This window comes from Mustelus asterias, chromosome 11 (genome assembly GCF_964213995.1).
Source record: "Mustelus asterias chromosome 11, sMusAst1.hap1.1, whole genome shotgun sequence".
Lineage (NCBI taxonomy): Eukaryota > Metazoa > Chordata > Chondrichthyes > Carcharhiniformes > Triakidae > Mustelus > Mustelus asterias.
In genome coordinates, this window is record NC_135811.1 from 61,637,520 (window position 1) to 61,654,202 (window position 16,683).

At 44.8% G+C, this 16,683-nt stretch overlaps 2 protein-coding genes across 3 annotated transcripts in view; both read right to left on the reverse strand.

Annotated features, from left to right (window-relative positions):
* Positions 1–2,378: 2,378 nt before the first annotated feature.
* On the reverse strand, positions 2,379–4,686 carry LOC144500922 (neuropeptide Y receptor type 4-2-like). Of its 2 annotated transcripts, none has more exons than XM_078224421.1 (2): positions 4,623–4,686; positions 2,379–4,146 (listed from the first exon to the last, which is right to left on the reverse strand). In XM_078224421.1, the coding sequence occupies exon 2, from the start codon at positions 4,017–4,019 to the stop codon at positions 2,910–2,912; it is 1,110 nt and encodes a 369-aa protein (XP_078080547.1). In that variant the 5' UTR covers positions 4,020–4,146; positions 4,623–4,686; the 3' UTR covers positions 2,379–2,909. The 2 variants fall into 2 exon arrangements, with proteins under 2 accessions (XP_078080547.1, XP_078080548.1); XM_078224422.1 differs by having other exon boundaries at positions 2,479–4,146; positions 4,618–4,665.
* A 7,951-nt stretch (positions 4,687–12,637) lies between these two features.
* hells (helicase, lymphoid specific) overlaps positions 12,638–16,683 on the reverse strand; it is a 63,306-nt gene continuing 59,260 nt past the window's right edge. Inside the window, exon 23 of the mRNA XM_078223680.1 lies at positions 12,638–15,631. Within this exon, the coding sequence (XP_078079806.1) occupies positions 15,534–15,631 (98 nt within the window). The 3' untranslated portion in view covers positions 12,638–15,533. The remainder of the gene's footprint in view (positions 15,632–16,683) is intronic.

The window sequence follows — 16,683 nt, forward strand, 5'->3', positions numbered from 1 at the left end:
AAGTCCAAACAGAATGGAAATGAGTGAGCTTGTTTCAACTCAAAATGCTAGAAATACTCAGCAAGTCTGGCAACACCTGTGGAGAGAGAAATAGAGCTAAGGTTTCAGGTCGATAACCTTCCTCCTTTCTGATCCTGCAGTGGGACACTTCACACTGAGAGGGGAGAGTGCTACCGACTAACCCCTTCTGCTGCTTCGACCTAGACAGTAGTATTCTCGGCCTTTTGGCTAAGATCAAGTGTATGGACGGCAGCCCATGGTCGGCCGCACTTGGTTGAGGTCATTAGGTTACGCTGAGGCTTCATATGTTTCATATGAAGCAATTTTTTAAAGCGGCATCTCGGCCTTTTGGCTAAGATGCAAATGAGCTCAAGTCTTGGAGGAGGAACCTCCCCCTTCTCCAATCAGCTTGGCTCATGTAGATCAGGCCCAGGACAGGGTGGTTTGGTCGCTCGCCCTGTCTTGTCAGCCTGGATCTGAAAAGTCTCAACTTGTTGAGACTCTGAATTGGGTTGATTTGATTGAATTGGAAAAGTATTTAAAAAAAGAGTGCGTCTTATTAAACTGCCCTTTGACCGCATTCCATTTTCGCACAGGCTCAGTGACTGGGGGAATCAGGAGTTCATCTCCCGGCTGTGTCTGTTCTGGTTTCTGTTTTAACTGATAATAGTTTTCCGCTCTATTCTAAATCATTAAATTTAAAAATAAAGCCTTACCATCTCTCAGCCTTACCATCTCTCTCTAAATGTTTCACATCCAATGAATAACTTCCAAGTATAATTGTTGTTTTAACGTTGATAGTGATTTCTGCAAAACAAGAATGCACTTGCAGCCAGTGAGGTGACCAGCCAGCAGCTTTGTATTGATTGAGGGTGGAATATTGGCCAGGATTAACTCCTGACGCGTTTCATTTCCCACCATGGGAAATCAGATGGTTTTACACATCAGGCTAAGATGTATAATCACTTCGGTCAATAGCCACTCCAGGGGTAGGTAGGATACAGTTATATGAAATAAAAACAGAGCAATGGATAAGCTCAGCTGGTCTGTGGAGAGATAAACAGAGTTAATGTTTTGACTCCAATATGAAACTCTCCACAGATATTGCCAGATCTACTGAGTATTTCCAACATTTTCTGTTCCTGTTTCTGATTTCCAGCACCGACAGTATTTTCTTTTGATTATAATTATATGTAAAAATGGTTAACAATAAAGCAGAAACTAACAAACACATCCTTCATTTGCTCAAGTTATGACTTGTAGAGTATCCTACGTTAGGAATTGCAATTCCCCTTCAAAAAATACACTTCCCTAGAACTGTGAACCATGTGATATTTTTAACAGGATTGTTGTATAATACAGATATTCATCGTGAACAGGCATCTTAATCACAGTCCTCCTGTTTTCAGACGAGGAACCTGCAGTCATACCCTTTTCACATCCCAAATCTTACAGAAAGGTTTGAATCTCCTGCCCCAGATCCTAACTTGCACCAAGTCCTATGCACTCTGGTTCACTATGGTTGCTGTTCCACTGAAACCTCCATTTTCAAACTGTCAAGCTTCTCCATGGCTTCATCCCTTTCTCTCTCTGTAACCTACTCCAGCTCCCATCTTTCACATCTCTGCATTCCTCTACAGCTAGCCCGTGTACAACCCCAATTCAGCTGCCAAAATCCTAAACTATGGTATTCCCCCTCCCCTCCTCCCCCACCTCTCAGGTAGCCCCCCTCACATACACACACACACCTCTTTGCCTGTTCCCCACCCACACACCTCAACACACACACACTTCTTCGCAGCCCCCTCTCCCGCGCATTGCCTCTTGAAGCAACCTCTGGTAACCTGAGCTAAAAGCTGTTGTTTTCGGCTCTGTCTCAATATTGGGTCTGATTACAGGATCTCTCTGAAGCGCTTTGGTTACAAAGTGAATGGCGCTACTTTACCGCGAGTTGTGTAATTTTAGTGGGAGTATTTGTATTGAAGCAGTTCCCAGACAGACAGAGTCGCTGCTGTGGGAGAGTCTCCCTCAGGAACAATTCCAGTTGAATTTCCACCTCTCAACTGGAGCTGTCCTTGCAGCAAAAAACATTCCATCATTTCATCTAACTCCAAGAAAGGTGAAGTTAATTTAACTCCTTGTTGGACCCACGGATCTAAGGAACCAGTCAGAGGCGACTCCAAATACTCAACTTTGTTTTAAAACCTTAAGAAGATCATTCTTCCAATGAATTGCTGGAGTTTTCTCTCCCTCGGCAGCTGAAAGCCACACCGATCCTGATGGGCCGAATGTCTAAGATTCGGTTCTTGTCAAAGAAGTTGTTTGTGTCAAACATTTGTTTAAATACATTTACCAGTTTATTAGGTTCAATCAGAAAAAAGCCGCTGGTTAAAGTTAGATTCCCTCAAAGATAATGATCCAAAATACACTGAATGATTTTACAATGAACGGATATTGGATAGAAATGTGAAGGTCAGGATTGTACACTTCCATTCTGTATCCATTGGAGAATTTCACATAATGAGCAAAGCGATGATGGTGAGAGTTCGGCTGATAAATAAATAGTCACATTTCACTAAGTGGAATTTCAATAGTAGCTGATTCTAACTGAATCAACGCAGGTAACCTCACAATGCGCTTAGGATCTGGAATAATCTAAAAGCGGGTGCAGTTTATGTTAGGATATAATCAAAAATTGGAGGGTGGTATGTAATTTCTGTTAAAATGCAATTGTTGTAAGAGTGATGCATCATTTTACTGAGCACATTCCTATAGTTGTAAAAGTAACTGAAGAGGGTCTAACAGTGAAGCGGGGCAGTGATAAATAAATTCTTTATCTGAGAGTCTGAAGCATTTTCCTTCTGTCTGTACACTCCCGTGTATTTATCGGGATATTCTCCAGTTGCCAGTCACATGTTGTTCCTGCAGTTCAACCGCAGGGATGTTTTGGACAGCTCTGTATTCATGGTGGACAATGGGAAGTGTTCACTGTCTTGCTGCCTGCCCCACTGACAGTGCACCATGATGGCACGCAGCTCTTTCTTGAAGTTATTGTTCAGGAAGCCGTAGATGATGGGGTTGATGCAAGTGGAAGTCATTCCTGTCAGATGGCAGAGGGAAAAGATGAGGTTGTGGTGGCAGTGCATCACTGCTTCCAGATTCCAGTCTGCAATTGCGTTAAATACATGCAGCGGTAACCAACAGACAGCAAACCCCAGCACCAGGAACCCCAGCATCAGGGTTATCCTCCTGCTGTTTGTCAGTTTGCGGTTATCTTCACAGGCTCTGTCCGAGAGCTCCCTCCTCATCCTCAGCCTCCTGTATATCCTGCAGTAACATACTGCTATAAAGGCCAGGGGTGCACAGTACTGGAAAGCCAGGAGCCATGTGGTGTAGACCAGTTTCTCCTGCCTGGATGGCCAGAACTCTGTGCAAATGGCTTCGTTAAACAGCGGCGCAATGGGGACAGGAAAGTCTCGGAAAGGTTCGTCTGTTAAAACATAAAAGATCAGAAAGGGCAAGGAAATGGAACAGGCCAGAGTCCAGATGAGCAGCACTGTCAGATAGGCTTGCGGTACACTCGGTTTCCAACCAGTGGGGTTTATAATGAGCTGATGTCTTTCTAAAGCAATCATCACCAGGGATAAAATAGACACAGTCACTGACATACACTGGATAAAGGGGACCATCTTACACAAGACTTCACCAAAAACCCAATAGTCCATCAGAGTGTAAACTATTGTAAAAGGGAGACAGAATAGACAGATGATTATGTCGGAGAAGGACAGGTTAGCGATGAGGATGTTGGTCACATTCCGCTTCTCCTGCCTGCTTATCACACAAATTAAACTAATGTTTCCCAGTAACCCAACCGCCAGCACGGTACAGTAAGAAGTCACCAGGAAGATAGTGAGGGTCGCTGAGTTGGGACAGGGATTTCCAAAGTCAGGAATGATCCAGCCTGAAGTATTGAAGGGGATGGAGTGGTTTGGAGATTGCAGAATGGGATGATATTCCATGACAGGGAGACTTGTCCACAGATATCTCACTGGCAGCTTGGGAGGCTGGAGAACCTGTCTATCATTCTGAAACTGCCACAAAGTGATGAGAAGCTGGCCTGTAGACAGCAGGGCCGGTAAAACAAATCTGTGGGAGGCAAAATCAACATGGATGCCAGTTAATTTGCAGTTCAGATGTATTCCGTGAGAGACCCTTAACCTCCATCCATACTCTGACACTACTCCCGAATCATTGCATACAGTGCATTCCAAGGCAGTGGTAAACCGAATTGTTTAAAAAAAACCTTTGTTAGAACATGGTTACTTGTTTACCACTTATCTTAATTGCTCCAGGTAATAACAAAACTACGGTGCTAGTCACTAACCTGATAACACAGCAGCATCCGATTGTAGATAAGATCCCACCTTTCGTAAGTGTCTCCTAGCCACACACACAAAATCACAATCACACACATACAGAAAATCACACACGCATACACACACAAAATCACACATACAATCACATACACAGAAAATCACACACAGAATCTCACAAAATCACGCACACAAATACACACATAATCACACACTCTCACATACACACTCAAGCCTTCGTCACCTTACCTGGTCCAGTTTAGGATTGGGAAGTCACAATATTCCACTCCTGTTGACAGAAGCTACTCTGTGTAGAGGACGTGTTGTCTTAGAAAGGACTGTCTCTGCATGAGGCGCTGTTTAAATAGTCTTCAATCAATAGGCTCGCTTTGATGTGTGGGAAGAACCCCAACGCGATCAGTCGCTAAACACCACCGCCCTCTCCTGGGGTAGGAAGTTAGAAAATGATTTCAACCTGATTGGAGAATCGGTCATTCCGCAAACAGAATCCTCCCCACAAGTTACTAGCTCCATTCTGCTGAATTGAATCGTTTGCGGGTTCTTCATTCTTTCCAAATGCCGACAAAAAACTTCTGTAACTGAGTATAAACTGTTTGGTATCTTCACCCAGTCGATTTTCCCCTTTGGGGAATGGAGGTGGAATGTGTTGGAACCGTGTGAGGAAACGCTTCTTCTTTCTGGAGTGGGACTTACACCTGGAGTCTGCTTCACAGGCAGTGATGTTCCAGGCTGAATCAAAGTGCAAGTGTGCATTTTGCAGACTCTGTGGAAACCTATTGAGACGAATTGGTCTATTTGATTTCTTAAATATGAAGGTTTCTTCTGCCTACGACCTGGAATATTGTGTGCAGATTTTCTCCCTACCTAAGAAAGGATGTACTTGCCCTAGAAGGAGTGCAGTGGAAGTTCACTAGGCTGATACCAGGGTTGGTGATGGGTAGTCCTGTCAGTTTACGCCGACGACGTGCTCCTCATGCTCACGGACCCGGCTGACCTGCGGAGGATGCGAGAATGCCAGGCGGTGTACTCCGCCGCGTCCTCTGCCAGGATCAACTGGGCCAAGTGCTCTGGACTTCTTGTCGGTCCTTGGGAGACGGACCCCCTTCCGGAGGAGCTCAGGCCTTTCACCTGGAGCAGGACCAACCTCCTCTACTTAGGGGCCCATCTCTGCCCAGCCGAGGAATCCTGGCCGGCGAACTGGCGGGAGCTGGAGGCCAAAGTCTCCGCCCGCCTGAATCGCTGGACAGGACTGCTCCGAGTGCTGTCCTATGGGGCACAAGTTCTCGTCATAAACCAGCTGGTCGCCTCCATGCTGTGGTACCGGCTGGTCCCTTTGACCCCCTCCCCCTGGCTTTGTCGCCAATATCCAGAGAACCCTCCTGCGGTTCTTTTGGGACAATCAACTGCACTGGGTCCATGCTGCAGTTCTGCATCTCCCGCTTGGGGAGGGCGGACGAGATCTGGTGTGCCTCCGCACTCAGATAGCGACCTTCCACCTCCGGGCCCTGCAGAGGTACCTTAATGTTGAGCCTCCTCCACGATGGTGTGCCATGGCGACGTATTTCTTCCGCCAGTGGCATGGCCTGAATTATGACATGCAGCTCCTGCATATCAATCTGGGGTGCATTTCGACCTCCCTGCAGGAGTTGCCCATCTTTTACCAGGACCTCCTCACTGTCTAGAACGCAGTCACCTCGCGACGCAGCTCTCCCCCGTCAGAAGCATCTCTCGTGCGAGAGCCGCTGCTCAGGAATCTGCTCCTCCAGCCGTATGACGTCAGGTGGCTGGCGGAGAGGGGGACTGTGGATGCCGGGGTGACCAGGATCGGGGACATGCTGGATGGCGGAGGAGCGGGCTGGATGAGTCCCCGCGTGCTGGCTGAGCGTGCGGGGGTGTCCGTCCGGCGCGCGGCCAAAGCCATCCAAGACCTTAGGACAGTCGTGCTCGGCCCCGAAAGTGCACGAGATCTCGAGGCAGCGCATGCGTGCAGTGGGATCCTGCCCGAGCATTCCCCTGCTCGGACGGAATTCCACATTGGCCCAAAGCCTCAACCTCCTCCTCGGGTCAGGTGCCGCACAGCATGAGCTGCCTCGCGGAAATGTCCTCCGTGCCTTTCTCTACCGCGCGGAGGCGTTTCTTGTACGGGCTGCTGCTGCACACCTTCCACTACTGCGTCCTCGCCTGTCGCCCGGATACTCCTTGGGGGGCCTTGTTGCCGTCGGGCGGCGGAGGTCCCCAGTGGAGGTCCCTCTACGGATGGATCTCCCCCAATTACATCGGGGACCTGGGGTGGAGGGTGATGCATGCAGCAGTTCCGCACAATCGTAGGATTCACTGGTTCATGGGCTCCGAAGATTGCCCCTTCTGTGGCCTTGTGGAGTCTGTGGACCATGTCTATGTTTTGTGTCTTAGGTTCACTCCCTTTTTGTTTTCCTCAAAAACCTTTTATTGATGTTCTGTTTGCACTTCAGTCCCACGCTCCTGATCTAGACACCTGGTGCGGAGAGGGACGGGTTGGGATGGCGACCTCCTCGTGAACCTGCTCCTGGGCCTGGCGAAACGTGCCATTTACAGGTCCAGGCAACAGGCGATCGAGGGAGCCGTCCATCCTGACTGTCTGCCCCTCTACCGCGGCTATGTTCGCAGCCAGGTGTCCCTGGAGAGGGAGCATGCAGTGTCCATGGGTACGGTTGATGCCTTCCACGCCCGTTGGGCACCGCAGGGGTTGGGGTGCGTTATCGACCCTAATAATCACATTATGATTTGATGTTTTTAAGTTTCCTTTGTATTTTGATTTCTGTTCGGGCTGTTCCCCCTCCTTTTGGGGAGCTGCCCCTTTTACTTTGTCCTGATTTAATTTGAGTTTGTTTATTTGGTTTGACCTTAAAAGAGGCCAGGGTTGGTGAGACTGTCCTTTGAAGAGAGTTGGTTCGACTGGGCCGGTATTCATTAGAGTTTGGAAGGATGAGAAGGGATCTGATTGAAATGTATAAAGTTCTAACAGACCAGATGCAGGGAAGATGTTTTCCCTGGTTGGAGAATCTAGTAAGAACTCTCACAACACCAGGTTTCAGAGTCTCAGACTCCTTCATCAGGTGAGTGAGCCTGAAACTTCGAAAGCTAGCGCCAAATAAACCTGTTGGACTTTAACCTGGTGTTGTGAGACTTCTTACTGTGCTTCCCCAGTCCAACGCTGGCATCTCCACATCATGGAGAATCTAGAACCAGGGGACACAGGCTCAGGATACAGGGTAGACCATTTGGGACTGAGATGAGGAAATATTTCTTCACTTTTGTGTGATTTTTTGGTGAACCTGTGGAATCCTCTACCACAGAAGGCCGTGGAGGCAAAATCACTGAATATATTCGAAATATATATATATTTGTTTTAGATTTTAATGGCATTAAGGGATGGGGAGAAAATAGGAATATAGCATTCAGATTGAGGATCAGGAGCAGGCTCAAAGGGCCGAATGGCCTACTCCTGGTTTCTATATTGTGAAAAACTGTAAACTTGCTTTTAAAGTTGTTGTTAAAGGCTTTTATCCAACGGTGAATTATTGATGGATGATTAGTCAACTCAGCCTCTAGGTATTTATTAACCAAGAACAGTATATTGTAGATGCAGGAAATCTGCAATAAAAATAGAAAATGTTGGAAATGGTCAGGCAACAAGAAGTGTCGTGGGTTTCCTCTGGGTGCTCCAGTTTCCTCCCACCGTCCAAAGATGTGCAGGTTCGGTGGATTGGCCACCTTAGTGTCAGGATTAGTGGGGTAAATACATAGGGTTGCAGGGTTAGGAATCTTATTTGCCAGTACATAATAATGAAATTGTTCTACATAAGATGTCCCGTTCTCGGGTTCTTCCCCGAATGAGTCAATAGTAATAAACTTTCCCACCAATTTGTTCTGGGTTACTGTGATCTGCACAGTAACTGTTTCCAGGAGCTTCCCTTGATAACAAATGGTCTGGTTTTATTTTTCAGTGAGCCAATGTAACAAGCTCGAGATGCGATGCAAGGAAGGTCTATTTGTCATCATCTCCATGTCTTAAACTATGCACATGGCAAGCTCCGCATCCAGACCTCCTCACATTAACTCAATTTTACTTTCTGGTAGGGGATTTTCTTTCTGTTCCACTACCATACCGGTCTGATGCAAAGTGTGATGTTTTCTTTTCCTTGTTGCCAATTTTCTTTTTATCCTGTTGTATATATATTGCACTTGAGGATAAAATAAAGTGGAGGTACAGCACGTGCTCGTTGCATTCAACAAGGTAGGATTAGAGAAGTTGTACAAAGGCTTAGTCTAGACTAAAAACCCATTAAGCAGCCAATGATGTCATAAACTAAACATATGACCAGACTTAGTGCCAGCACAACAATTTTTTAAAATTCATTCATGGGATGTGGGCATTGCTGTGGATCTGGAATCACACGTAAGCCAAACCAGTTAAGGATGGCAGATTACCTTCCCCAAAGGAAATTATTGAACCACATGGGTTTTTACAACAATCGACAACAGTTTCATGGTCATTAGAGTTTTAATTCCAGATTTTTATTAAATTCAAATTTCACCATCTACCATGGAATATTTGAACCCGGGTCCCCAGAGCATTACCCTAGTTCTCTGTATTACTAGTTCAGCGACAATACCACTACCTCCGCCGGTCATATCTATCTAAATATACAACTGTAGATTAGTAAGTGCAGATGTACAAATGGAGTTAGTTACTGTAAGCTTACAAGTGCAGCAAGAATTAGAAAGGCTAATGAAATGTTAGCCTTTTTTGCAAGAGCATTTGAATATGGGAGTGAAGATGGCTTGGTTAGACTGAACCTGGAATACTGTGTGCAGTTTTTATCACTTTACCTTGGGGAGGATAATATTGCCATAAACAGGTCCTTTGAGTTGAGGATTGGAGGTGATCTCATTGAAACCTACGAACTACTTAAAGGAATAGACAGGGTAGATAGATGCAAGTAAAATGTTTCCTTTACATGGAGAGTCTAGAACCATGGGGCACAATTTCAAAATAAGGATGAAGCAACTTAAAACTAATGAAGAGAATTTTTAAATAAAGGAGGCTGGTAGATCTTTGGAATTCTCTATCTCAGGGCTGTGGAAGCTCAGTCATTGAATGTGTTTAAAGTAGAGATTGACAGATTTCTAAATACCAATGAAATAAAGGCATATTAAGTATGGGTAAAGGCATTGAAGTGGATGATCAGCCATGATTGTATTGAATGGTGGAGCAGGCTCAATGGGCTGAATGATTTGATTTATTGTCACATGTATTAGCATACAGTGAAAAACATTGTTTCTTGCGTGCTATACAGACAAAGCACACCGTACATAGAGAAGGAAACGAGAGAATGCAGAATGTAGTGTTAGGCATAGCTAGGGTGTAGAGAAAGATCAACTTAATGCAAGGTAAGTCCATTCAAAGGTCTGACAGCAGCAGGGAAGAAGCTGTTTTTGAGTCGATTGGTACGTGACCTCAAATTTTTGTATCTTTTTCCCCACAGGAAGTGGAAGAGAGAATGTCCGAGGTGCATGAGGTCCTTAATTATGCTGGCTGCTTTGCCGAGGCAGCGGGAAGTGTAGACAGTCAATGGATGGGAAGCTGGTTTGCGTGATGGATTGGGCTACATTCACCTTTTGTAGATCCTTGCGGTCTTGGGCAGAGCAGGAGCCATACAAAGCTGTGATACAACCAGAAAGAATGCTTTCTATGGTGCATCTGTAAAAGTTGGAGAGAGTCGTAGCTGACAGACCAAATTTCCTTGGTCTTGTGAGAAAGTAGAGTTGGTGAACTTTAACTATAGTGTCAGGTTGTTGGTGATCTGGACACCTAAAAACTTGAAGCTCTCGACCCTTTCTACTTCGTCCCCGTTGATGTAGACAGGGGCATGTTCTCCTTTATGCTTCCTGAAGTCGATGATAATCTCCTTAGTTTTGCTGACATTGAGGGATTGTTGCCGCATCAGTTCACCAGATTCTCCATCTCATTCCTGTACTGTCTCATCATTGTTTGAGATCCGACCCACTATGGTGGTGTTGTCAGCAAACCTGAAAATTGAATTGGAGGGGAATTTGGCTGCAGTCAAACGTGTATAAAGGAGTATAGTTGGGGACTGAGAACACAGACCTGGTGTTGAGCATGATCGTGGAGGACGTGTTGTTGCCTATCCTTACTGAGTTAGGAAGTTCAGGATCCAGTTGCAGAGAGAGGTGCCTACACCTTTATTCCTATAAGGGGATCAAGGATGGATTTCGGGGGAGAATGGGAGAGGAAAGAGGTGGGAGATAGTAAATCAGATAACATGTGTGAAAAGTTTTTTCTCTCTATTAGATCATCAAAGACCAGTTGATCAGATTTAGAAAGATTAAGATACACAAGGGAACTGGGCTAGCAAAAGACTGCTGTCATGTGATTGCTGTCAATAATAAAGGAAAAGATCACTCAGCAGATATTCTATTAAATGCCAATGAGAAGAGTGATACATTACAAGTACGCTAGTCCAAGTATTATGTAAACATAACTGACGTTCAATGAACTCTTTGTAGGTCACCAGGAAGGCATGCCTTCGGACTAAGTTTCTTCAACGCAAACAACTCAACTTTACAGGAGATGGGCATTGTAGGTGCAAAGGTAACTTGTTCCCTCTTTAAAAATATTTATATTTTTGATATACTAAATGTCACAGGATGCCAACCAATAGTGCAAAATAATTTTAGAATACCGATTGCTTCTGAACAGCACCTTAAATTTTGCTAGCACATTCCTAGATCAAATAGTAATACTGAATGGCCTCAGGTTGGTGTTTAGATAAAGCAATGAGACAGTCTACCCTTGAAGGGATAAGCCACCTTCTCAACAAACTAACACGTTATACCTTAATGTATAATAAATATTGTATCATCCAATTTATCCGTAATGCCTCTGGCATTTAGCTCTAAAGCCTCCAACCCAACTACAGGCTGCACATTCCTTGTAGCCCAAGTACAAATCCAATATGCTATGCTCGCTCAAACCCTGGCTGTTTCTCTTACATATGTATAGTTCACTGGTTTGCACATAACCTGGCTCTACCTAACTGCAGTTCTCATCCCCAAGCTGCAAATACTGACTGCTATCCTGGATATTGGGCCAGTTGGGTTCAGGTGCTAGTATTCACATCAAATCTGAAGATAATAGACCAGAGTCCTAATTTAGAACCAACACAGTCCAGATTGACATTTTAGCGCAGTTCTGCATCAACAAGCTGGTCTTTCAACTGTGATGTTAAACTGAGTTTGGACGAAGAACTCATGATTCTAATCCTGAAGCAGCATGACTTTCTCCCAGTGTCCTTTCTAGCTTCGTGAACAATCACTACCAACACAGATTTATTGATCATTCATCTCATTTATTGGGAGGCAGTGGTGTAATGGTTATGTCACCAGAGCCCCAGGCTGTGGAGACAGGCTCAAATCTCACCACTAGCTGAATTTTAAATTCAATCAACACCTCTGGAATTGAAAGCTAGTCTCAGTTATGGTGGCCATAAAATCATCTGTTGATGTAAAAACGCATCTAGTTCACGAATGTCCTTTAGAGAAGGAAATCTGCCATCCTTACCCTGTCTGGCCTACATGCAACTCCAGATCCACAGCAACTTGATTGGCTTTTAACTGCTTTCTGAAATGGGCAAGCAAACCACTCAGTTCAAGAGCAATTAGGGGATAGGGAACAAATGCCGGTCTTTCCAACTACATCCACATCCCATGAAGGAATTTTAAAAATCTATTGTTATTTTGCTGTGTACATATTGAGCATTGCATACCTGTACATAATAGTTGCAGTGGAAAGCTTTGCAATGTCCCCACAAGCACTATATAAATGGAACAATTATAAAGATAAAGCAACAGACTTTGGAACATGTATGACAACCACACAGGACAGAAGGGAGGTAGTTTGAAAGAAGTCTACAGAAGGAAGAGTGCTCAATCGATAAAACAGTTCAATATTTGTGGGGAACAGGAAGAGAGGGATTAAGAATGGAAGCAAAGCAGAAAAACAAATGTGAGAAGTCAGTCACAAGACTTCAATTTCTGCCAAAACATTTAAACATGGAGAAGACCCATGACTGATGCACATTAATGTTCAAGGGTTAACAGAACAGCCTCCAAACTCAGCACAAGGATCACACTAGTGTAATGTATCGGCAATGTGGAAAACAAAACAAGGGCAGCATGGTCAATTTGAAAATTTTATTTCTAATAAAAACAACTTTTATTTTTTACAGTTTATACATCAGCATTCGACACGTCAGGGACAGAGGTGAGGGGAAGGTCCATGTCCCTGGACTTGACGATGCTGAAGCATCCTGGTCCTCCAGCATTTTACAAGCAGGAATCAGTCTCCTATTTGTAGTGCTAGGCATGTGTTGACAGAAAGTCTCAACTAAACAGTAACTAAAGCTGCAGTATTCAGATCCAACAAACTTTATCCTGATATTTGCTTGAAGCCCTGATTTAATCCCTGTGCAATTATCCAAACCCAGATGGCTTTAAAGAAAAAGCAGCATTAATCTTGCTGAAAGAAAGTGAACTCTCAAGGCTTGCATTTCTTAGCTTGCGACAGGTTTAATACATCATAATTATCACTATCCCTTCATTCTACTTATTTCACATGAACTGCTGCCACCAATGGCACTAGAGAAGAAAATCCACTTTGAAACTGTTCCCGGGGACCAGATTTTCATGATCCTAAGAGAAGTTATTGGAAGGAGCTCCAAGTGCCAACCCTCATCCCATGGCCCTAGGTTCAACAGAAGTGGCGACACATTGCAATCGGAAATCAAGGTGCAGAGAGCAGTGCTGAGAGATTTCCACTTCAACTGTACTCCTGCATTCTAACAAAACACAAATAGTGCCTGGGTGAGCAACAGGCTCTATCCTGTGGAAATGAGGAAGTTAATGACAACCCTTAACCTCACATGCTAACGATTGACCCATTTTATTGGGGGGGGAGGCGAGAGTGGGAGAAGCCGTGTCCAGTGTTACCAGTCTGGTGCCAATTTAAAAATGGTGAAGGAAGACCATGAGAATTTAAAACACGCAGTGGGTCACTGCCAGACTTCTCAGATATGCTCCTCCTGCAGGATGTGGGAGCTCAGGGAGAATTCCGTTGTCCCTGATGACCACACTTGTGGGAAGTGCACCCTGCTGCAGTTCCTGGGAGACCAAGTTAGACAGCTGGAACCAGATGCACTCAGAATCATCAGGGATACCATACTGTTGGGGGTATGGGATGACCATTCAGGTGAAAGCAGCACTCACCAGATCTGTGGCACTATGACTGGCTCTGGGGCACAGCAGGAAAGAGTAAAGGTAAACAGGACCCAGTGAAAGGAGACCCGATTGTTAGGGGGACAGACAGAAGATTCTGTGGCCGCAAATGGGAATCCAGAATGGTGTTGCCTCCCGGGTGCCAGGGTCAAGGATATCTCGGAGTGGCTGCAGAACATTCGAGGGGGAGGATGAGCAGCCAGAAGTCAGTGTGCACGTTGGCACAAATGACGTAAATAGAAATAGGGGTGAGGTCCCGACGAGTAATTATGGAGAGCCAGAAAAAAGGTTAAGAAAAAAGGACCTCGAGGGTGCTAGCTCGTGAGGGTAAGGACTAGGAGAGTATGGCAGATGAATGCGTGGCTAAGGAATTGGTGCAGGGATTCAGATTCTTAGATATTTGGGATCTCTTCTGGTGCAGAGGTGACCTGTTTAAGAGGGATGCGTTGCATCTGAACAGGAGGGGGAACCAATATCCAACGATTTGGATGAGAATGTACAAGGCATGATCAGTAGGTTTGAGGATGACACTAAAATAGGTGGTATTGTAGACAGTGAGGAAGGTGATCAAAAATTGTAGCAGGATCTTGATCAGGGAAGCAGATTGAGAAATGCAAATGGAGTTCAATACAGATAAGTGTGAGATGTTGCATTTTGGAAAGTCAAATCAAGATAGGACCTTAGGGAGTATCGTGTTACAGAGGGACCTTGGAGTTCAGGTGCATGGTTCTCTAAAGGTGGAGTCACAAAGAGATAGGGCAGTGAAGGCAGCTTTTGGCATCCTTGCCTTTAGTCAGGGCATTGAGTATACAAGTTGAGAAGTTATGTTGCAGTTGCACAGGACATTGGAGAGGCTGCACCTGGAGTAGTGTGTTCAGTTTTGGTTGCCTTGCTATAGGAAAAATGTTATTAACAGGAGAGAGTACAGAAGATATTTACAAGGATGCTGCCAGGACTCAAGGGACTGAATTACAGGGAGAGATTGGACAGGCTAGGGCTTTTCTTTGGAGTGTAGGAGACTGAAGGTTGTTCTTATAGAGATGTATAAGATCTTGAGAGACATGGATAGGGTGAATGCACTCCAGGGAATCGAGAACTAGAGGAATGAGCTGCTGGAGGAAGTGGTTGAGGCAGGGACATTGACAACATTTAAAAAGGCATACATGGATAGGAAAGGTTTACAGGGATATGGGTCAAATGGGATTAGTTTAGATGGGCATTTTAGTCAGCATGGACCAGTTTGGGCCAAAGGGCCTGTCTCCGTGCCGTAGATTCTATGATTGGCATTAATTAGTAAGGCACATTTGCATCCTGTCAAACTGCACACTGTCAACTTCCTATTTCTCTTGAACAGGGCCTCTGTGCCGAGACCATAAAATGTGCAAATATCAGAGGATAAGAGCGCAACAAACATGTAAACTAGAATTATATGGAACGAAGAAGCCAAACAAAAAAAAAATGCTATCTGTATTTGTCCATTCCACCTGTCCAGTGGTTAAAGATTTGAAATTAAGCTCAATTATTCAGATTCAGGCAGCAATAAGTCTCAAACTGAAAAAAAAATCTACATTTGTCATCTATTGTGCAAAATAAAACTTTTTTTAAAAAGTCCCACTCTTAAAAACCTTTTAACAGCAGGTTGGCTTGTTAGATCAATAACCTTAAGAGTGCAGACTGATCCTAAATCTGCACTCCAGGAGTGACTTTCACTCAAAACTATGACTCTTCCCTACAGGGGAGAGCAGGACAGGGAATGGCAGCTAAGACCCGAACAAAAAGATGTCTCCAGCCATCTCTCAGCCCTCACAGTTGGATTCCTGCATCTGTGTCATCATTATCAAGTATGCTGAAAATTTTGTCTGTCTGGTTTTTCATTCCTGAGGTACTCTTCTTCATTTGTTCTGTAAGAAACAAACCAAATACAGATTACAAACTGGCAATGGTTTCTACAAACTGATGACATGTCTCAAAAACAATTCTGTCTAAACTACCTTTCAGCAGCTCTCCAGTGCATGTGCAAATCAATCCTTGCTGAGAGGAACATGGGAGTGTTCATCTTTTTTTCCCCAGCACAATGGGGAGGGAGTGGTTATCCTAACCACAAGTAGAACCATAGAATTCCTATAGTGCAGGGGCCATTCAGCCCATCGAGTCTGCACCAACTCTGAAAGAACATTTTACCCAAGCACACCTCATCCCTAAAACCCTGTGCATTTAGCATGGCCAATCTACCTAACCTACACATTTTAGGACTATGGGAGGAAACCAGAGCACCCAGAGGAAACCCACGCAGACACGGGGAGAACATGTAAACTCCACACAGACAGACACCGTAGGCAGGAATTGAACCCAGCTCCCTGGTGCTGTGAGGCAGCAGTGTTAGCCACTGTGTCACCATGAGTACTGTCCTTCTCTCCAACTCCAATGCCTTTGAACAGCTCTTCCAGTAAACCTTTTCCACAATCCATTCTGAATCCCCTCAATCAGGTTTATAACTCAGCTCTACCACAATACTGGAACAGCCCTCGAAGTCACAAGTAACAGCTTATGTGGCTCTGACTACAATAAACTATCCCTCCTCAGCCTTTACAACCCTCTTGAAGCACCTGGAGATGTTTTACTGTATTAAAAAAGGTGCCATACAAGTTTTTTATTCGAAGCCTTTCACAGCGGTCTGTTCCAACCTCCTCCATATAAGAGCTAATAACTCCAGCTCACTAGCACCTCCCTTGGGGCTTCCACTGTTTCTAATTTCTCCAACTAAATATTGAGAAAACTGAAACCAATATCTTTGGTCCCACCAAGCTTCAAAGTCCTAACCACTGACTCCACCCTTCTCCATGGAATATGTCCACTTACAACCTTTTGTATTTGACCCCAAGATGAGCTTCTGACTGCATACCCACACCATGACTAAAACTGCCTAACCCCAACCCTGGGCAAGATTCTCTGA